This window comes from Pseudonaja textilis, chromosome 2, assembly GCF_049901715.1.
Source record: "Pseudonaja textilis isolate UNSWEBS1 chromosome 2, rPseTex1.2, whole genome shotgun sequence".
NCBI lineage: Eukaryota > Metazoa > Chordata > Lepidosauria > Squamata > Elapidae > Pseudonaja > Pseudonaja textilis.
Genome location: NC_141991.1, coordinates 22609555 through 22633073, shown reverse-complemented (window position 1 = coordinate 22633073; position 23519 = coordinate 22609555). Strand labels below are relative to the sequence as shown.

The 23519-nt window shown below is 42.3% G+C and overlaps 1 protein-coding gene across 2 annotated transcripts in view; it reads right to left on the bottom strand.

Annotated features, from left to right (window-relative positions):
• Positions 1-10391: 10391 nt before the first annotated feature.
• LAMB2 (laminin subunit beta 2) overlaps positions 10392-23519 on the bottom strand; it is a 63874-nt gene continuing 50746 nt past the window's right edge. Inside the window, exons 26-33 of one of the 2 annotated variants that reach the window (XR_003375641.2) lie at positions 22629-22870; positions 21124-21327; positions 20743-20887; positions 18140-18373; positions 16785-16926; positions 13462-13638; positions 11480-11639; positions 10392-11005 (exon numbers count right to left, since the gene is read on the bottom strand). Coding sequence is in view for 1 of the 2 variants with exons in the window: in XM_026717937.2 (XP_026573722.2) it covers positions 10869-11005; positions 11480-11639; positions 13462-13638; positions 16785-16926; positions 18140-18347; positions 20743-20887; positions 21124-21327; positions 22629-22870 (1415 nt within the window). In the remaining variant the exon portion in view is untranslated. The remainder of the gene's footprint in view (positions 11006-11479; positions 11640-13461; positions 13639-16784; positions 16927-18139; positions 18374-20742; positions 20888-21123; positions 21328-22628; positions 22871-23519) is intronic. The other variant, XM_026717937.2, reaches the window with a different exon arrangement.

Genomic DNA, 23519 nt, shown 5'->3' with positions numbered 1-23519 from the left:
CTTTATTCTCTCTTTCTTACCTTGCCATATATATTTCAACACAATTTTATTTAAATCTTCAAAGTAGTCTTTTCCAAGCCTAATTGGAATTGTTTGAAACAAATATAAAATTCTGGGTAATATATTCATCTTGATTGTTGAGATTCTCCCAATTAGTGAGAGTTGTAAGTTTTCCCATTTCGCCAAATCTAGCGCTGTCTGCTGTTTAAGTTTAATATAATTATTCTCTTTTAATGTACTACATCTTGCTGTCCAATATATTGCCAAGTACTTGATCTTATTCGTGACTTGAATTTTCAATAGGTCTGCCAGTTCTTCCTTTTGTCTTAATAGCATATTCTTTGTCAAGATCTTTGTCTTTTTATTTATTTTCAAACCAGCCACCTTTCCATATGTCTCTTATCTTTTCTATCAATTTTGATGCTGTTTCTAAAGGGTCTTCTAAAATGAAAACCAGATCATCCGCAAATGCTTGCAGCTTAAATTCTTCCTTTTTGATTTTCATTTCTTTTGTATTCTTTTCATCTCTAATGTTTCTGTTTAACACTTCCAAAGTTAACACAAACAACAAAGGTGATAGTGGGCACCCTTGTCTTGTTCCTTTTCTTATATTAATAGAGTCTGTCAGTTCTCCCTCTATCATTTGCTTATAGTATATAGTATATAGCTTCTATTGCTTGGATAAATTTTCTAGCAAAACCCATCTTTTCCAACACAGTAATAACATGAATCGCGAAATCATATTATCAATGCCTTCTGTGCATTTAAAAATATCAGAGCCATTTGTTTTTCAGGATGTGCCTCGTGGTATTCCAAGGTGTCCAAGGTTACTCTCATATTGTCTTTAATTTGTCTCTTTGGCAGAAATCCATTTTGATCAGGATGGATAAAATTATTTAAATATTTTTTAAGTCTTTCTGCCAATATTGAAGCAAAGATTTTGTAATCTGCATTTAGTAAAGAAATGGATCTATAGTTCTTAATTTGTAATGGGTTGGCCTCCTCTTTAGGAATAAGTGTAATATAGGCTTCTGACCATGATTTAGGTATCTTCTTCTTTAACATAACTTCATTCATAACTTCTAGCAATGGAAGTTTCAATAATTCTTGTAATGTTTTATAAAATTCTGCCGGAAGTCCATCTGGGCCTGGTGCCTTTCCATTATTTTGCTTCTTGAGTGCTTCAGTTAATTCCATCATCGTTATGTTGCTTTGTAACATTTTTTCAGTCTCTTTAGGTATCTGAGGTAAATTAGCATTCTATAAGTACTGTTTAACTCTTTCCTCATCAATATTCTCTTGCATATATAATTTCCCATAGAAGTCTCGAATGATTTCCTTCTTCTCTTTGCTATACAGTAAATTTATAGTAGGACTAGCTCTATACCCGTGCTTTGCTATGAAATTATGTGATCAGGCTTAGTTTTGGGGGAGGAAAATAAGGGTGGGGGGGAATTCTGCCTCTGCCTACCAGCATCCATCAGTATTCATCTGGCGAGCGTCCTGTCAATGTGTGAGAGAGAGTTGAGGGCTGTTTGGAAACAGAGACAGTATTCGCTGTGTGAGCAAGGAGACAGCAAAGAGCCTGGGCATGGCTTAGCTCAACTGTTCTGTACTAAAGCTGCTTGGTGCTGTGAAACTGAAACTTCTCTGCTTGTGTTTTGCATTTGGAACAGATTTATTTTCAGGTGGGGAAGGAGGGGGAGCAGAACTCCTTAGCATCAGAGCATGTTAATAATAATATACGAAATACTAATGCTCTGATGGTCATTTCAAAAAATCCTTTCTTAGCGAGCACCTAGAAGCCAAGAGGAACATACGTGCCAGATTTCAAGTTTGTAGGCTTTACAGTTCTGGAGATTTTGTGATGATGCGTGAGTGGTATTTCGCTTTGATATATATAGATGATGGCAACAAATACTATGTGGTTGCCATATCCTCACTTCGTCTTGTTCAATTGGCACTTTTTCCTCTTCCATGGCTTCATATAATTATCAGCTAATACCGGAGAAAATAGAAGTACTATTCAAATAATCTTGATAGGTTGGAGGGACAGAGTAAAAGTATACAATGACATTTAACAGAAGAAAAGGTGCACAGGTGTAGGACAGGAGATACCTGGCATGGTAATGAAGAAAATGTTGGTGTAGGGTTGTGAAAATAACCTTGAGGAACAAGAAGAAGAGACACAACTGAGGCAACAGTCCAAAAAGAGAAATCAGAGTCCAGAGCAGGAATATAATTTGAGAAAGTATTTAAGGCTTGATCTTACCTACTTCTCTTGAATGTAAAGGTAGGAAAGGGAGAAGTGCATTCAAACTTCCAAGAGTCTGTTACTACGACTTTATAATAAAAATATTATTAGCATTCACAATTTTAGTTTCCTGGTCTGGTCTACCTCGAATGGTTTAAGTCTTGGAATAGTAGTTGGTTGCAAATAAATTAGCCAGCAGCGTGATATGTCTGCTTAAAAGGCAAGTACAATTTTAGATAGTATCAACAGAAGTATGAGCCATGGTGGCGCAGTGGTTAGAATGGAGTACTGCAGGCAAAATCTGCCGATTTCCAGCAGTTCAATTCTCACTAGCTCCAGGTGGACTCAAACTTTCACCCTTCCAAGATTGGTACAGTGAGGACCCAGAGTGTTGGGGGCCACATGCTAACTCTGTAAACCGCTTAAGAGTGTTGCAAAGCACCATGAAATAGTATATAAGTCTAAGTGCTATTGCTATCATGTCTAAATCACAGGATGTAATTTTTCAACTCTGTTCTACATTGTTCAACCTGCCACGCTGCATACTGTGGAAACAGTAAAGAAATGTGCGTAGCTCAAGGTTGGAATGTTGCATGGATTCTTACATACCTGTTGATTTATGGGTGTTTATTAAGGGAAGATGCATTTAGGACTACATTTGCTTCCAATAATTCGTTACAATAACATTTTAATTCAACTCAAATCCAAGACTGCAAGAAAATTCCTAGAGAATTCCTGGCATTCTGACAGAACAGAGATTAACAGATACAGAAAGATAACCCAGGCTACAAATAGGGAGAACCAACAAAATGGGCAAGAACCATTTAAGTTGAAACAATTCAAACCAACCAAACTAGCTCACCGTGGCTCATACTTCTGGCCTAAACAGAAACAGACACACAAACTCTCAACTGCCATATATACAAAGCCAGCAAAATCCCTTGTATCAGAGCACCGACGATGTCGCTCAGCTTGGTCATAAAACATTTGCAGGAAGAAAACCAAGCTCCATAAACACCAGCATCCCAACATTTGAGTCCTGAGTCCAGTTCTGGGTGGCACACTTTAAGAAGGCGTCAGAGAAATTGGAACAGGGTCAGAGAAAGGCAACAAGATGATCCTGGGATTAGAAAGTGAATCCTGTGAAAAGAGATTGAAGGGGGTTGTTATGTTTAGCCTTGGGGGAAAAAGACAACTGAGTGGGGGACACTATTGCATTCTTCAAATACTGGAAATAATGTTAGACGGTTGCTACGACCTGTTCTTCATTGTAGAGTGCAGGATATAGAATACAGGATTTCAATCACAGAGAGACAGATCCTGATTGAATGTTAGGGAAACAAATATGTTTAACAGTAGTAGTAGTAGTAATTACTCAAAGTAGTATGAGGGGGATCCCTTACATCTGATGCTTTTAGTAGGAAGCTGAGCAGCCATCTGTCAGGGATGCTGTGATTTGGATTCATCCTGGTAAGAGGTTGAAATTGGTGGCTTAAGTGCCCTCTTCTGACCCTGTGATTCTGTTGGTATCTGCTTAGCTGATGGCTGGGCGAGCCTTTTATGTACCAGATAGGTTAATGCTCAATATAAGTCCCTGGTCCCTGTGAAGCTCCTGTTTATTTAGATTTCTCTCTTTAATTATGATGCAGAGGCAATTCCCCATGTTCCAATAAGTTAACGTATAGGTAAAATAATTGAATCAAATATTATGGTATCTCTTTGCCTGCCTGCCTGCCTGCCTGCCTGCCTGCTAGTGAGAACAATCAACCAATGGAACAGCTTTGCCTTCAGAAGTTGTGGGAGCTTCATCACTTGAGACTTTCAAGAAGAGATTGGATTGCCATTTGTCAGAAATGGTGTCAGGTCTCCCGCTTGGGCGGGGGTTTGGACTAGATGACCTACAAGGTCCCTTCCAACTCTGATTATCTGTTATCTGCCTGCCTGCCTGCCTGCCTGCCTACCTACCTACCTACTATCTATCTTAGTACTCTGAAGTCTATTGTTGCTGCCAGCATCCAATCAGACAGGTCTTAATCAGAACTTGATGATTATGACAAAATTCTAGTAATTTGAATGTCATGGGTTTAGGCAGTATAAACCATAAGGTAAAGAGCTGAAATCCAGGAAACAATTATTTCTCTGAGCTTTTAGAGGAATTTAGAAGTGGAAGTTCTTTACTTTTGAAAATATTTCTAGACTGCCCGTGACCACTTGGGTCATCATTTTAGGGATATTTCCTTACTGGATTCTTCAATGCTTTCAGCAATGGTAGAGCTTCTAATATACTTGAAAAGTTCCTAAAAATTCAGGGAGACATTCAAAGATATACCTGCCTTGAACGGTTCTGTATAGCCCAAACTAGGAATATTTTATGATATTTTGTACTGTCATAAAATGATTTATGATCATTTTGGTCATAAAACGTTTTATAAAATCTGCCAAATTTCAATTCCACTGGAGACATTGGTCCCAGATTTTGAACACATTCCGTAAGTTAGCCCATTTGAGATACCTTGGTTGAAAAGGTTTTGCCTTATGTTCACTCTTCCACCCCTATTTTGCAGGTCTGCAGAGCAATTTTTGTTACCTTCTCAAAAAAGCAGAACATTTGATGCTCATTTTTGGCAATGGCTATAGAAAAGGAGGGTTCAGTCCTAACCAATCTAGCTGACAAATTTGTTGTCCAAAAGATAGAGGGTAAAACTAGAGGGACAGTCATACTGGACTTAATTCTTACAAACAGAGAAGAAGTAATAGAGTTGAAAATGCAGGAACCTTGGGTGAGAGTGACCATGTCATACTAGAATTCAACATAACACAAACATAGAACATAATGACACCAGAGTCTTGGATTTTAAAAGAGCTGATTTCAATAAACTCAGAGAGAACTTGGGAAAGATTCCATGGATGAAAATCCTAAAGGGGAAAACAACTCAAGAATGTTGGGAAACTCTAAAAAGTATGATCATAGAAGCCCAGACCAGCACAATACCACTGAGAAAGAAAAACAAGAAATCCAAGAAGAAACCAGCATGGCTGCCCAAAGATCTCTCTGGCAAATTGAAAGAAAAAAAAGGACAAGTACAAAAAATGGAAAGAAGGACATACAACTAAGGCAGAATATCAGCTGTTAGCCAGAATCTGCAAAGACGAAGTCAGGATAGCAAAGGCTCAGAACGAACAAAGACTTGCAACAAAAGTCAAAGATAATAATAAAAGTTTCTTCCAACATATAAATAACAAGAAAAAAATCAAGGAAACAGTCGGTCCACTAAAGAGAGAAGATGGCAAGGAAGTAACAGGCAGCAGAGAGAAAGCAGAACTGCTTAACTCATTCTTTGCATCTGTCTTCACACAAAAAAAACTATAGCTCAACACACCAAAAACATAACTGTAAAAGACAGACCAGAAATAAAAGTTAAAATAAGCAAAAAAAAATAGTAAGAGAACACCTGTCTGATCTTGATGAAAACAAATCACTGGGGCCTGATGGATTACATCCCAGAGTTTTAAAGGAGCTGGCAGAGGTCATCTCGGAACCACTGCATCATATCTTTCAAAAATCCTGGAGCACCGGGGAACTACCAGAGGACTGGAAAAGAGCTGATGTGGTTCCCATCTTCAAAAAAGGAGAAAAAAAAGCAGACCTAGGAAACTATAGACCAGAGGTGGGCAACTATGGCCCCTTTATGACTTGTGGACTTCCAACTCCCAAAATTCCTGAGCTAGTATGGCTTGCTCAGGAATTCTGGGAGTTGAAGTCCATAATTCATAAAAGGGCCATAGTTGCCCACCCCTGCTATAGACCAATCAGTCTAACATCAATACCCGGGAAGATACTGGAAAAAGATAATAAAAAAACATACCTGCCAACATCTAGAAACAAGTAAAGTAATAACTAGCAGTCAGCACGGGTTTGTTAAAAACAGATCATGCCAAAACAATCTTATTTCATTCTTCAACACAGTGACTAAATTAGTAAACCAGCAAAATACTGTGGACATAATATATTTAGATTTCAGCAAGGCATTTGACAAAGTAGACCACAACCTACTTCTTAGTAAGCTAGAAAAAAGTGGAATAGATAACACCACCACTAGATGGATTCGCAACTGGCTGGCAAACCATACTCAACGAGTAGTCCTTAATGGGTCTAAGTCTACATGGAGGGAAGTAAGCAGTGGGGTGCCACAAGGTTCCGTCTGAGGCCCAGTACTCTTCAATATCTTCATTAACGACTTAGATGAGGGAATAGAAGGGGAACTTACCAAATTTGCAGATGATACTAAGCTGGCAGGAATAGCTAACACCCAAGAAGATAGGCTCAAGATCCAGATGGATCTTGACAGACTAGAACACTGGGCCATATCTAACAAAATGAAATTCATTGTAGAGAAAAGTAAAGTCCTACATTTAGGCAAGAAAAACCAAAAGTACACATATAGACTGGGTGAATCTAGGCTCAATAGCAGTAACTGTGAGAGGGATCTTGGAGTCTTAGTGGACAATCAGCTAAATAGGAGCCAGCAGTGTGCAGCAGCAGCCAAAAAAGCTAATGCAATCCTAAATTGTATTAACAGAGGGATACAGTCAAGATCAAGGGAAGTACTAATACCACTCTATAAAGCCTTAGTAAGACCACACCTAGAGTACTGCATCCAGTTTTGGTCACCACATTATAAAAAGATGTTGAGACTCTAGAAAAAGTACAGAGAAGAACAACCAGGATGATTAGGGGACTGGAGGCTAAAACATATGAAGAACGGTTGCAGGAACTGGGCTTGGCTAGTCTAGTGAGGAGAAGGACCAGGGGAGACATGATAGCGGTCTTCCAGTATTTGAGGGCCTGCCACAGAGAGGGAGGGGTCAAGTTATTTTCTAAAGCACCCGAAGGCCAGACACAGAATAATGGATGGAAACTGATCAAGGAGAGATTTAACCTGGAAATAAGGAGAAACTTTCTGACAGTGAGAACAATCAACCAATGGAACAGCTTTGCCCTCAGAAGTTGTGGGAGTGCTATCACTTGAGACCTTCAAGGAGAGGTTGGACTGCCATTTGTCAGAAATGGTGTAGGGTCTCCCGCTTGGGTGGGGGGTTGGACTAGATGACCTACAAGGTCCCTTCCAACTTTGATTATCTGTTATCTGTTACCTAATCACTCAGCCCCAAATCAGACTTTACAATCCTGGCCCTGATCTATTTGCGACATTGCCTCACTCTCTACTGCTGTGCCTCCTATATGAAAAACTGCCTGCCTCTTCTTTAGAGAAAGAAGAGAAAAACAACATCCAAACATTTCTTTCACTTCTCCTTTTCTTTTGTTTCACAAACAACATTTTGTGTCATGTAGTTATTTTCTAATCATCCACAAGGGATTTCTATTTAGTGATGAACTGTTGGAATCTACGTATTATTTCCTATCATTTTGTAATTTGGGGATTATTTCTGACACGAGGCTTTTAAATGTACCCTGCATTGATCCACGAACACTGAAATTCTTGAACATGCTGGGATGTTTTAGGGCAATGTATAATAAATTACTAGAATAAAGGCCATGCAGCAAAATGAGAAATGCAGATTTATTAGAAAAAAAAGACTGTAGCTCTGGGCACAAATCTTTAAAAGGATTTGTGATAAACAGCCTTCTACTGTAAAAAATAAAAATATAACCCTGGAGTTAAATGAATTTCTACTCTATTTGCTTTTAAGGTATGGTTCTCAGCAACAGGTTTGCGTGTAACATGTTGTACTTTTTAACTATGATTTGATGAATCAATTAACAGGGTTTACAGAATACCTTAAGCCATAATTACATAATTACAAAATTACAAACCCCGGGGCTCTTGGGTTTACCCAGAACAGCTGAACCAAAATTCAACTTCATTATGGCCCAAGCCCAACACATGAGCCCAGTGGATGTGATTGTTTTTGTTATGTGTGTCAAGAGTGTCTATACAGACTATGTTAAGCAAAGTCAAGATGATGGCTGTGTCACTGTAAACAACGTGACACATGTAAAAACAGACAGGGTTTTAGAACACAGAATACCAGAGTTGGGAGGGAGGGCCTTGGCCCAAACAAGAGACCCTATACCAGTGCTGGCAAACCTTTTTGGAACCGAGTGCTGAAACGGGAGCATTCACGCATGCAGTTCTTCCAGTTTCCAGTGTGTATATGCACGCCAGCCACCTGGTCTCCCGGTTTCTGGCGCACATACGCGTGCGAAGACCAGCTGGCCAGCATGCATGTGTGTGCCGGAAACCAGAAGGTCAGCTTCCCAGCGCACGCATGCATGCACACATGCCAAGGAGCTGCTCTTTGTTTCCTGCATTCCCGCGTATGCGAAGACTAACTGGCCGGCATGCACGCCTGCCCCGGGACCCAGAACAGCAACATGTGACAGCTCACGTGCCCGGAGAGATGGCTCTGCGTGCCACTTCCGGCACACATGCCATATGTTCGCCATCATGGCCCTATACTATTCTGTCCAGTCTTTCCTTAAAAGCCTCCAGTGCCGAAGGCACCTTCACCTCTGAAGGCAAGCCGTTGTACTGATTGATTATTCTCACTGCTAGGATTTTTTTCCCCTTAATTCTAGATTGGATCCCTCTGTGATAATTGTCCATCTATTACTTCTTGTCTTGCCCTCATGTGCTTTGGATAATAGGTTGTTCCCTTCTTCTTTGTGATCGCCTCTCATATATCGGAAGACTATTATGCCACTAGTCCTTGTCTTTGTTAGACTAGACATACTGTACCCAGTTCCTGCAACCATACCTCATATGGTTCATCCTGTTTTAGCCTTTAGTCCCCTAATCGTATTTGTTGCTCTTCTTCACACTCTTTCTAAAGACTCAAGATATGTATATTTTTATCATGACCGGAACTGGACGCAATATTCCAAGTGTGTTCTTACAAAGGCATTTGATTGAAACATTACAGTTGCCACCCCGATCTCTGGGCACAGACATGGCCAGGCCATGTTTAAAGATCCAGCTGAATTTTACCTCTAGAAGCAAAACACTTTCATTTTTTATGTGTAGGTATGTTGCACTGACTTCATTCTGGTATGAAGAAATGGATCTACAGTTATAGAAAAATATGAAGGCATATTTCCCCCCTCCTCTCCCCTTATGTTTACAAAATTATTTTCCAGAATGCTAAACTAAAATAAATTTTGGAAGAAAAGTCTTTCAATGACTGTTAGCCAGGGTGACTTTATACAGTCTTCAGCTTTAGGAATAATGTGCCCCTGGATGCCAGTTGCTTGACAAAAAATAGTTGTTGCTTTCTCTCTCTCTCTCTCTCTCTTTTGGAGGCTTCTCAGAAACTAATCTGATCTAGCTCAGCTTTTTTAAGGATGGTTCTTCTGCAGCAAAGCTGTAATTGCTTTCCTATCGCTACTGCCTCTCTTGCTGTTGCCTGGTTTCTGCCCATTGGGACTATTTCCAATTTTGGATAATGGCCATGTTTGACATTTCACTGTCAACATCTCAGCAATATCCTGCGTCAATTCTACCCAGCCTGTACTATCTGAACCAGCATTTGTCATCCTCCATGACTTAAGACGTGTGGACTTCAACTCCCAGAATTCCTCAGCCAGAATTCTGACTGGGGAATTCTGGGAGTTGAAGCCCATGGATCTTAAAAAGTTGCTAAGATTGAGAAACACTGAGCTAAACCAACAGAGTCAGCATTTTCTAGTTTACTTCTACCGTGTTTCTCATATAATAAGGCCGGATCTTTTTTTTTTTTTTGAGCCCTGAAAAAATGGCTAGGCCGTCTTTTCCGGGATGACTTAATTTCACCCCCCACTGCATCTTCGGGCGGGTGGGTGGCGACAGCTTGGATGTTGACCTCGGCGTTGGTGGGCCACTTCATATCGGGGTCAACGCAGGCAGCACCATATCCGGGTGTGCAACAAAAGTACTTCCTAATGGCAAGCCCCCCCACCATTCCCCCCCCATTCCGCATGTTTTAATATAGGCCTTAATTTGGGGGGAGGGGCTTAATTTCATTTCATGCCTGTAAAACATGCTAGGACTTCCTATTGGGGGAGGCCGTATTGTTGGAGAAACAGGGTAGTTTCTGTGGTGAGAATTGAAACTTGCTTTAAATAGACAAAGGAACAAGGTAACGTTGCAAAAAGCACTGCCACTTTGGGTCTTTATTTTCTCACAAATGTAAGGCACTCCGGTTAGGGCAAGTCATGTGAAACATATATACCAGTGTAACTACCTCTCTGATCCATTCTTATACCATCCTTCTCTGTTTTTGCCCGCGTGCTTTGAAAGGAGAGTCCTACATTACCATGTGTGAAACACTGAAAATAAAAATAGCATAATGAAAACAGAAAAGCTTTAAGTACTGCCAGACTGACATTCGCTGGGCAGGATGTTGACAGTCTCACAAGTCATGGGGCAGTGTTGTGTTTTCGATACAATGGAGGTTGTGAGTAGGGTGATGCCGCTATATCAAGAGATGCCAAGAAGGAATGGCCATAAGAACCAGTGCTCCGTGTAGTAGTTGGAGCTGGGCCATGCTAAGCTGAAAAGCAGCGTTACTTTAAGCACGTGGACAGGGGTAGTAAGTGGGAGCACAGGATGGGGAATCATTGGCAGGTGTTGTAGATTTGGATTTGCTCATTGATGTCTTTTAAGATGCTTCTCAACTTGGCTTCCAGCCCATCCAGATGGGCTGCCTTCTCTTGTAGCAGTTTCTCATTTTCTTCATAGGTTTCTTCTAGCTCTGAGTAAGGAAGGAGGGGGAAAAAGGTTAAAGATCGAGAAAATCGAACAGTATATGAAAAAATCTTCGCTCAAGGCACATTCACAGTTCTGAATCTAATATCCAAACAGCTAGTTCTACATTAACTTTGTCTGAAAATCCAGACACAAATCCACTGACTCTGGCTGAGACACAGATAGTCCTTGACTTACAACTACAATTGAGCCCAAAATTTCTGTTGCTAAGCAAGGCCATTTTTAAGTGAATCATGATCCATTTGATCACCTTCCTTGCCATGGTCTTTAAGTGAATCAGTTGTTAAGTGAATCACTGCAGTCATTAAGCAAATCCAGTTTTCCTCGTTTATTTTGTCAGAAGCTGGTGATCACATGACCCAGGGACAGATTAAAAACGTAACTCTTCATCGTTTATTCTGATCCACACTCACACACACACACACACACACACACACACACAGATGTCATAGGCACTCACTGCTCAGCCGCCGTAGTTTTTCGTGAGCATTGCGCAGAAGTCCTTTGGCCTCATCTCGCAGGTGCTCTGCTTTCTTTCGGGCCCCCACTACATGCTGGGCTTTTCGTTCCACTAACTCCTGCATGGTGCGGTATTGATCACCAAGCTGTCCCTCCAGTACCTGAAATTCAGCAGGAAACATCAGCAGGCGGTATAGGTAGTCTTCGACTTACACATATAATTGAGCCTAGTGTCAAGGGCTCCATTCAAAAGTCTCTAGCCGTATCTCTCAGAGTAAAGATTGATTTATTAGGAGTTAACATATGAGCGTTTCCTGGTTGCAGCCTACTCTGACACATCATTCATTTCACCCTTGACCCTGGTCTTCCCCCCACCCCCTGGATGTATATATTCCAATGAGACACATCTAGAGCCAAGAGTCATCAATCATGCTCTCCAGTAATAATCTTGCGTGCCAACAGCCTCGGCTGCCAAAATGATTATCTGAAGCATTTAAGGAATGCACCTCTTTCCCCCACTCCCTTTCTGCTGGCAACTAAAAAGACCAAAGAAGTATTTGTTAGTTGACACCTAGCAATTATGGTTGTAAGTCAGTCATAAAACGGGCTACCACACGACTGGGCCTATATTTAACCTTTTTTTGCAAGGTGGTGATTCAGTGATCACAGAGGCCATAAAGCAAATGCTCCAGTGATTCAGCAAACATTGTGGGGGTTAGGTTGCTAAGTGAACCCATTGTTTGCCATAGGCTGTTTTTGGGGCGAAAATCTGAAGTAAACACCAGGAGATAGTGAGTGATGATCCTGCCTCTTGGAATTATTTCTTTTAAAGGGCTTCCAATTTCATGTAAAATAAGATGCTGCACAGGAGAGGTTGATGGCTATTAGCAAGATGGAGTCCCTGAAGCTTTCCAGAGTAGTGTTTCTCAACCTTGGCCACTTGGAAGTGTGTGGACTTCAATTCCCAGAATTCCCGAGCCAGCATATTGGGTTGCAGAATTCTGGATGTTAACATCCAAACATCTTAAAATTGCCAAGGTTGAGAAACAATGTTCCAGAGGAACAATGGCAGAAGATGCTGAGAGTTATAGTTCTCTAAATATTGATGAAATATAACCTCACTACCACGAGGCAAGAGGGAGGATGAATATCGCCCTGTTTGTTCCTGCTGGAGACTTCAGTGCACACACCCCTGCAAATCCTAGGAAAAAAATCATTTTTATGGATGACGGTATCTTGGCACTGGCCATGGCTGTTGTGGTTAAATTGCAGTATTGCAGGAAAATTCTGCCCACAGCCTGGAGTTCGATCCTGACACAGCTCAAGGTTGACTCAGCCTTCCATCCTTTCGAGGTTGGTAAAATGAGGACCCAGATCGTTGGGGGCAAAATGTAAATAATGCTTACATTATGAATCATCCAGACAGTACTATAAAGTGCTATGTAGCAGTCTACAAGTCTAAATATTATTGCTGTTTTTGCTACCAGCTTCATGTGTTAGCATCTGATCATTAACTAGCTGACCCTTCCTTAGGCCACCCAATTTCACTGTTCTGATGGAAAATCATTGTGAGAACAAATTGAGATAAATTTTGGACAACGCCTGATAAAATACAAGCAACTTGTGTGTTAAAATTGTCAGGACATATTTGTAGTAATTGACTTGAGATCTGAATAAAATCAGCAAGCTTGAATCTCTGAAGAGCCTGAGACAAAAACAAAATACAACGAATCTATGAAGATATATTATGCCCTAAATAAAGGAACAAGTTAAGTTTCTAAGTATCATTTTTAATCAGAAATGCCTGGTTTGAGTTATTTGTTGTGGGCAACCTGATCTGTCTGAAAAAGATGCAAATATTTTAGAACTAAAAGTAACCAGTTAAAACTCCCAACAGGCTGAATATGGCTCTGGATCCCACAACCGAGCAAAGAAAAGGTATTTAAAATCCCAAGCCATTGTTCCTTTTGGCCAGAATCCTACCTGTTCAGCTTCCTCAGCTCGGTTCTTGGCAGCACTGGCTGTCTCTTCCGCTCGAGTGGCTGCCAAGATGTTGCTGGCCCGCTTCATTTTGAGAACGTCCACCTGCCGGTCAAGATGGCCCACCCTCTTCTTGGCTGCAGCCAACTCAACCTCAGCATTTGCAGTCTTCCTGTTAATCTGGTGAAATAAGGCAAGAAGGGGACAGGAGAAACACGTGTGGAGGCCCATGTTGTGGAAGCATTAATATGTCCAACGAGGGCTGCTTGCCAATCCTGAGGGAGGTCCTTGGTTCACCAAGGAAGTCCAGGAGATGAAGTGACAAAACACCTAGATACAAGAGGTGAATGCAGCCAAACCTAGACACAAGGTGAAGTTCAAGCCTATGAAGATAAAGGGAGGTGAAGGATTTGTACTTTGCCTCATTGTAGTGGTGTGCATTTGGCCAGTAGCTTGTTTGCGGCCAGGGGAATAATTCTCTCTTGGGGAGAAATGAGCAGATAAATCTACTAATATTGGGCAAACCACAGACAGTTTGGGGAATCTAATGAATGGAGGTGATCCTTCTTCTTGGACTTGAGGATTGATTTTTTTTTAAGGGCCTTTCAATTTAATGATTTCATGTAAATGCTTAGAGATTCTATGCAGGGGAGTTTGATGGTCATTAGCAGGATGGAGTGTTTGGAACTTTCCAAAACAGTGCTCCTCTGCCCTCTTTTATTATCCTTTTATTTTGTTTACCATTTTATCTTTTTATTGCACTGTTTTGATTCATTGTCAATTATTGAGTGTGTTAGATCGGTGGATCGGGTCACATGAAGAGGCGAGACACGGTAGTGAACATTCAGCTCTTTATTATAGCTTGAGAAAAAGGACAGCAAAGGTTTGCGAGCCGCTTGGCTTTATACAGCCAGCCGGCGGCTCGGCGGCCAATGGCAGCGCTTTGAATCTCCCACGATCGGATCGGCCAATCGCGGTAGATTCTTAGCGCTCCAATCACAGGAGTTCAGTAAGCCAATCAGGTTGCGGTCCGGGTGGACCAATCGGAATGTGAGTCTACAAGAATGCTAATACAGAACAGAGTGTCCTTGGAGATTTTAGTGATGTATAAATGTAAATACATTTGAAGATTGTTTTTTCACATACAGGTGGTCTTCGACCTACCACCACAATTAAATCCAAAATTTCCACTGCTAAGCAAGGCAGTTGGTTAAGTATGTCTTGCTTCATTTTATGACAGTTTTGGCCACAGCTTTTAAGCAAAACACTGGTTGTTAAGTGAATCATGTGGTTGTTAAGTGAACCTGGCTTCTCCCCATCAATTTTGCTTGTCGGAAGCCCTCTGGGAAGGTTACAAATGGTGTTCAAAATACCCTGCTCAGTGCAGCTATCATCAAACAGGCCAGTTGCCAAGTGTCCAAATTTTTGGTCACGTGACCCTGTGGATGCTGCATCAGTCCTAAGTGTGAAAACCAGTCGCAAGTCACTTTTTTCCAGTGCTGTTGTAACTTCGAATGGTTACTAAATAAATGGTTGTAAGTTGAGGATTACCTGGAATGGCTAGCATTTTGACTGGCATGAATGGGAAACTGGAAGACACATTTAGGCTTAAAAAGGTCAATGGTTGATTCATTATATGCCATCAAGTTGGTGTTGGCTCTTACCCATACAGATTGATTCTCCAAGATGATCTGTCCACAATCTGGTCCATCAGGACTTTCAGTGATGTACCGATCACCCACCTAATCAGGTCCATCCATTTCGCTGCTGGCTCTCATTTTTTTCCCTTTCATCTTTCCCAGAATTTTGGTCCTTTGCATGACATGATAATCTGAGCTTGGTGCCTTCGTGTGCCTTCAGCTTGAGGCTGATATGTTCAATGATAACATTCATTCGTTTTCTTGGTTATCCATGGTATTCTTAGGAATTTTTTAATGTTATAAGCCACCCAGAGTTTCTTCATGGCAAAATGAAGGGGACTGATAAATTTAATAAATAAATAAAGTATTGTCCCAATGTGGATTCCAAACGTGTTAAGTCATAAACCATGGGTTAAAGCGAAGTACGGGAAGCTAGTTTTTCTGTCTCTTGCACAGAGGTGGATTTGTAGCTGTGCAGATGCAGATAGATAAATCCCACAGAACATCCATAACGAAGTACATTTATTGGTACATCAGGTATCTTCATAACTCACATTTGTGACAAAGTTCTTCTTTAATGACCAATCTTTTGTATATCAAAAATATCTTTTGTATACCGCCTTGCAGGTAAAAGATGGTTATCTCCTAATCCATCTCGTAGCGGTAGAAAAAGCTACTATCAGTTCATGAGTCCAGGCAAGAATGGAGGGAAACCTCCCCAACCCACCAAGGGTCAATTCAGTGACCAACCAGGATTACAGATGTGGTCACGTGACATGGACTACATTTCCCAGGATACCTTTGACTACATTTACCAAGATGCACTCCCTTAAGGGGACAGCTCACAATTCCTAAGTAACTATCCAATTCCCATAGACTGGCTGGGACAGCACACTAGTAACATGGTAGCTTGTACACTCCCAGTTAACAGAGCAAAGGAATTCACAAATCACTACATCTTAACTTGCCTTGAAGGAAGTTATTGGCACCTCGCCACTCACCAGCCACAACACCAAGGCAACACAACTAGAAATAACTACACAAGCATATTTAGTGTTGCTTCACAGATTACAGACAAAGAAACGTTAAATGGCTGTCAGGATGTGCTCTCGGGTTTCACGAAAGTGGTTTGGAAGCTGGATTGGTTGCCCTCAGGCCTTGAAACCCTTTTTTAAAAAAAGCTTCCAGAGTCGCCAAGGTTGCGCTACCAAAACAGTGGAACAGCCTGCCTTCGGAAGTGGTGGGAGCGTCATCGCTTGAGACTTTCAAGAAGAGATTGGATTGCCATTTGCCAGAAATGGTGTCGGGTCTCCTGCTCGGGCGGGGGAGGTTGGACTAGATGACCTACAAGGTCCCTTCCGACTGATTATCTCTTATCTGTAAATCTGATGGCAAAGTGCTGAGCGACAAATTTGATAGTAAAGTGCTGAACAGCGGTGGTGCAATCCCGTGTCAACTTTTGGCGGGGAATAAAAAGAAAAGCTGATGTGTTGAGAGACTTGGATATGCAAAATCACCACCTAGAAAAACTACAGGATGCCCCTTCAACGTCGTCATTAATTGTTCTGCCACTAAGGAAGAAGTAATTACTACTAGGCATACTTTATCTGACACATCTAACGCAACATACATCCGGACACGTTATTTTCTTTGGGCTGGTAAAAATAATTCATTATGGCGCCTTACCTCATTAACAACTGTGTTGGTGTGTTGAATATCATCGTCTGCAGAGTTGATGGCTTTTTCGGCAGCATTTTGAGCCCTTTTGGCATCATCCAGAGCCCTTTTCACCGCTTCAGCTGCATTTTTTACACTCTCAGCCCGAGCGCTGGGGAGAAAAAAAACAGTAAGCTTTACAACTCATCAGCAACTTCGATGCGATAAGAATCAGCATCAAATGGGAGGTCATAGAACTATTAGCGGCCATTATCACTAAATGAAATCTTCCCATTTCAGGTGCTTTGCACAGGTAGTTCTCGACCTATGACTGTAATTGAGACTGTAATGGAATTACAGTCACTACAAGTTGTGCCTGTCTTTAGGCGGGTCAACCATGTGAGTCTGCCTGATTTTTACGACCTGTTTTATGGCAGTCACTAAATGAATTGCCGCAGCTGTTAAGTGAATGCCAAGGTTATTATTATGAGCCATGGTGGCGCAAGAGGTTAGAATGCAGTACTGCAGGCTACTTCTGTTGAATGCTGGCTGCCGGCAGTTCGAATCTCACTGGCTCAAGGTTGATTCAGCTTTCTGTCCTTCTGAGGTCAATAAAATGAGGACCCAGATTGTTGGGGGCAATAGAAACCGCTCAGAGAGGGCTGTAATGCACTGTTAAGCGGTATATAAGTCTAAATGCTGTTGCTATTGAGTGAGCAGGGCACTTGTTAAAGGAATACATTGTCCACAATGTGAGTTTTTTTTGGCCAGAAACTAGAACTAAACATTGGTTTCCAGAAAGAGAGAAAAGGAAGGAAGGAAGGACAGAAAAAAAGAAAAAGAAAGAAAAAAAGAAAAGAAAGGAAGGAAGGAAGGAAGAGTAAATTAAGGTCATGTGACCAAATGGACGTAAATGTGAGCTGGTTTTCCAAGCAATCAAAATTTGATCATGTGACTGCATGGTGGCGGTGGTGGTGGTTGAGGTCACCAGAACTCAAATCTAAATAGCCCTGAAGAGGTCCTTTGTAACTTTAAATAGTTGCTAAGAAACCGGTTGTAAGTCAAGGACTCACCTGTATCTCTGATCCTAAGACACTCATGATATAAAGCAGCGAGTTAATTTGTCTGCACTATGCTTGCTTGTGAATTTCCCACACCGTTTAAATAAGACAATATAGTTTTCTGCCAGATCAAGCGATATTGGAGCACACTTCAGTTCAGTAGGAAGAAGAGGCCCATGGAAAAGGCAATTCCAATTCCCAACACATAACGCCTTCAGCTCCTATGCAAACATCCTCCAGAAATGGATCAGAACCCAAGTGAAAAGAGATTCAGCTCTGCTTTTCCTGAGCTCTCTCTCTCTCTGTTCTCCCTGCCATACTCACTTGGCCCGGTGTGCGTCCTGCAGAAGCTGCCCTGCGATGCGGACATCGCCTGCCGTTTGATCCAGGATGGCATCCACATTGGCCAGGCTGCTGACCCGCTCCTTGATCTCCTCGGCGAGATGGTGGATCTGCACGGGGGATGCTGGGATGGAGAGCTCCAGCACACGGGAAGCCACCAGTGCGATGCTGTCAGGATCTGCCCCCTCGACTGTGTGCAGGATGGATCCATTAGAGCTGTGGAAAAGTAAATGGCAGCCCCCTTCCTGGCTATCCGCAGGGCTCCCTCTTAAAGGGGGCCCCTGCCTTAAGTCTGGGGCCTTCCATCCCGATGCAATTTCCCCCAAATGTATATTACTCTATACATTTTCTCCCGGAGATGTTTTCCTTTTTAAATTTAGGAGACAATTTGGAATGCTTTGCTGAGAAATAGGGCCCAACGGGGAGAAGGGGGCAAATCAGAAGGGCCTCTCAAGTGCAAAAAGAACCCAATTTTAAGATGATTGTTCTTTTTTATTCTAGTTTTAAAACAGCTCAACGATGCGTCATCTTTTGTTCTTTTGGTGCTTTGCAAAGGGTGTCAAGTTCAGTGGCAGTGGCACACAGATGTTGCACACATATGCGAAAGAGGCAAGGCTTAGATCTCTATGTGCCACTTGCGTATTTTCACCATCATTGACCCCCTTCCCCGTTCTTTCATTCTGTTTTCATAAGTTTTTACCATTTTGGGCTGAGGCCCTCAAACATTGGAAGTGGCCTGAATCTCCCCAGATGTTCAAGAAGACCTGATTTGTGATGCCGAATTTAGAGAGGGATGTGGTTGCTGTGGCTGCAGCACGATGAGGTAACCGATCGATGCTTATAGATAAATATATCTATATTTAGTTAACCATTATTGCAGCTGTAAAGCAATATATCTGGAGGGCTTGGGGGAAGGCTGCACAAGTTATTGGTTTTTAGAAACTGGGAAAGGAGAGAGAGATTCCTAAGGAAGTAAAAAGTTAATTCAGGCATGTCTGGAGAAAAGCATGGAGGAATTTGGGATATATTCAGGAATAGTGACCTGTTTTCTTTCTTTCTGTCATTCTTAAATCATTCACAGTTGCCCCGTTAAGGAGATGGGCAGCATATGCATTTAATAAACAAACAAACAAATACATCTTCACGTACTTTCTACTTCTAGTTTCCCAGAATTGCCATTTTTGAAACGAAATCAATCAGTGTATGAACATTCATGATCACATTTTGAATCCCAACATTTGATCTTTTTTTTTTTTTAGATGTTTCTGCCAAATTCAGAGATCTTATAGTAAGTCTTATCTCAGAGAGGCCATTCTGGCATCAGACACAGAAGAATTCCCTTGAGTTGAATTTGATTCCCAAAGTCATCATGGCTGTGTTTAGACAGAATTCTGGGCAATAATGCAGAGGTGGGGTGAGGATGGCCTACTAATGTCTTCTTTGAAGTTGGTTATTCAATATCTCTTTTTTCTTCATTAGATCTAGAGGTAAAGGTAAAAAGGTTCCCCTCGTGCATCCGTGCTAGTCGTTTCTGGCTCTAGGGGGCGGTGCTCATCTCCATTACAAAGCCAAAGAGCCAGCACTGTCCAAAGACGTCTCCGTGGTCATGTGGCTGGCATGACTAAACGCCGAAGGCACACGGAACGCTGTTCCTTTTCCACCAAAGTGGTCCCTATTTTTCTACTTGAATTTTTACATGCTTTCGAACTGCTAGGTTGGCAGAAGCTGGAACAAGTAATGCAGTGGTGGGATTCAATTTTTTTTACTACTGGTTCTGTGGGCATGGCTTGGTGGCCATGGCAGGGGAAGGATACTGTAAAATCTCCAGTCAGAGGTGGTATTTGCCAGTTCTCCGGACTACTCAAAATTTCCGCTACCGGTTCTCCAGAACTGGTCAGAATCTGCTGAATACCACCTCTGAAGTAACGGGAGCTCACTCTGTTACACGGCGCTAGGGATTCGAACCACCAAACTGCCAACCTTTCTGATCGACAAGTTCAGCGTCTTAGCCACTGAGCCACCGCGTCCCTATTAATTAAATCTAGGCCTCTACACTTAGTCTAGGACTAAGTGTAATATTATATTCTCTTCCCACAACAATAACCCTGTGAGGTAGCTTGGGCCAAAAGAGAGTGAGTGGACATTTTAGGGCTGAGGGTAGATTTGAACCAGTGTCTGCCTCCCCAGTCCCAGGTCAGCACTTTAACCATGAACTACATTGGTTCTTCCACAATCCTGCTGTTTTCTGGTGGGCCCTCATTCAAGCTTTAACCACAACTGGGCCTGTTTAGCTTTTGGAAATAGGTCAAAGATGGTTAGCTATTATCACTTAGCTGGACCAGGAATGATGTGAGTATATTGAATGACACTAATAGCACGAAGGCTGGGGTTGTTTTTTTTTTGTTTTTTATGAGTTTCCATTTTATTTTATACTTACTAGATTTTCTTGAATGTTTTGGATTATACCTGGAATGTTTTACACAACTTGTCTTGAAAGACATCCGTTCATGGAGGGCAGAATATACTTGTAATAAAACACAGCAACAACAGAAGAGAGGGGGAGGTCTCACAGCTCTCCTACTTACGATTAAGGAATTCTTTGACTTGCTGGATGAGGTCTCGCAGCTCCTTATTTGAGTGCTCCAGCCGAGCTTTGGTGGCATTGGCGTGATCTAAAGCTGCCTGTGCCCTCTGCTTCGCTTCAGCTGCCCGGGCTTTTGCGTTGGAGACCTGTCCCAATTTTTTTTAAAAAAACAAACAAACACCAGAGGGCCTGGTCAACCAGCAGGGGGCAGCAGATACACAGGGATGAGGAAGTTGCTGCAGCTCCCCAGAATTAATTCCGCTCCTCAAAATGAAAGGAATCCCATAGGGATCATATGATGGGATATATGAAAGGCGCAGGCTTGAACTGTTCTCGGATTTGCCCTCCCTGCCCCAAATGCCAACCAAGCAACCCTCCCTACCTGATGCAGCAGACTTTCCACTTCAGAGACTGCGTTGTGCAGCTCCTCTTCGACATGGCGGGCTCGGTTCAGTGCGTTGTCAGCGGTGGCCACTGCTCCATTGCAGTGGAGGCCTCCACAGTGACGTCTGCCATCCTCGTCATAGCAACCGGCCCCTCCACAGGAATCGATGGCACAGGGAGTGTCTCCCTGGGCTCCACAGACCTAAGAGGGGGGGTCAGGCAGAGTTACTGATGAAGTTGCAGGGTCTTTCATTTTATCCCCCCCCTCCCCCACACCCCACACCCCGCTTTTCACAACAGCTCCTCTCAGAAGACTGCTCTTTTCCTCAACTGACACTGACAATTTGAATAAATCTCGCTTTTTGACTCCATTATGCATGCCAGAGGTTTATGGCATGCTAGAGACAAATAAATAAACTTTTAAGGGAACACAGTTCAGTTGATTAGTTGCACGTCTGAAAAAAAGAGAGCGGATTTACTGTTACTCATATTTATTTATAGAAACATATTCACAGCTATTGTTGGGGAGAGAACAGAGAAAGGAAAAGGAAATAATTAAAGGAGAGGTGGGAAATTAGCGGTAATTTTCTTCCTAGACAAAAGCAGTTCTATGTGACAGATATTCTTTGCACTGATAAGCTACTTAACCTGCACGAAGCAACCCTTTCTTTGTTTCATATATGAGAAATGGTGTTAAATCTTGTAATGAACTTCAACTTTGTTCCTGCCAAGCTCCCCGAAGCTGACAAACCAAAGAAAAAAGAACCACATGGATTTTAAGGCCAGGCTGTCGTAAAAAAACCAAATCTTGAAAATGATGACATTAAATGCCCAGGCAAACTTACAATTATTTCATTAAGGCAAGGAAAACTCTTCCTTCCCAAAGCAGCTCACACCTGTATGATGATTTCAATTACACAGATATCAAGAGGTCCAAATTTTCTGGTGGCGCTGGCAATGTTGCCCCATTTTGAAAAGGCAGTTTGATGTAATGGTGAAGGTGCTGGCCTAGAAACCAGGAAACAGTGAGTTCTAGTCCCACCTTAGGCACGAAAGCCAGCTGGGTAACTTTGGGTCAGTCATCAGGAGGCATGAGAGTTCTAATCCAGCCTCAGGCATGAAAGACAGTTTAAGGACTTTAGCCAATCACCAGGAGACCATGAGTTCTAGTCCCACCTTAGGCACGAAAGCTGATTTGCTGATTTTAGGCCAATCACCAGGAAACTGTCAGTTCTAATCTTGATTGAGGCATGAAAACCAGCTGGATCATTTTGGGCTGGTGACTTTCTCTCAGCCCAACCCACCTCACAGAGTTGTGGGGAAAATAGGAGGAGGAAGGAATATTAGGCAGGCTTACCAAACCTTGAGTTACTTATAAAATAATAAAGACGGGATAAGATAACAAGGGATAAAATAATAAAGATGGGGATAAAATAACAAGAGATGAAATTTTTTCGTGTTGTCTTAGTAGGCTTGAAACATCCTGTTCCCATGCTCCCTCACCTTCTCATTAATCAGATCCAGGCTCAGCCCTCGGGTGCGTGTCAAGAGGTCCACCAGCCCTCGGCGGCTGGCGGCATTCTGCCGATTGAAAGCTTCCCTTCGGGACGTCATCAGGTGTTCTGTGCGATGCCTGGAAGCAGCTGATTGGCTGACTGGGCTGGGCACAGCCAAGGTCGAGGTATTAGCCTGGTGTTCTGCTTCGCGTGACTGCACAAAGGACTGGTAGACGCTGTCATAGGCCCCTGCCAGGAGAGGAATTATTTAAAATAAGCATCCCAGGGACTTCTCCTGGGCAGCAACAATCATTAAGTAACCAGATGTTAAGCAAGGACTACTTGTAGTGTTGAGCAGGTCAAATTTAAGAGTGGGGAAAAAAAAATTACACTCTAATCCCTATTCTGCCGAGCAGCTCCACAGAGGCTAGGGATGCAGAGAAGAACACCCTGTGGATACATATAGGCAAGGGATTTGTAGTTGGGGATTGCTTTGTTTTCTATGCCAGGGGTCGCCAAGCTTTTGGATCTCAGGAACCACCAGAGTCATAATTTTAAATCCCGCAGAACAAAGACCCTGGGAATATCCCCCCAAAAAGTCTGCTGGAAAATTCCCCATCCCGTTTTCCCACCAATTGATCATTCTTTATTTGGGATTGCAGGATACCATCTCTAGCTCCGTTCTCGGGGTTGGGGGGAGAGAGAGAGAAAGAGAGAAAGAGACTTTTGGTTTCATGCAAGGAAAGCAGCAGAAGTCTTTCTTTCTCTCTCCCCAAACTCTGCCAGAAATGAGTCTTTGTGAGACTTCTTGTGCCGGCACAGCCTCTTGGAGCAGGATCCCTTGCAGGGTCCCAAAGACTCATTTCTGGTGGAGTTTGGGGAAGAGAAAGAAAGACTT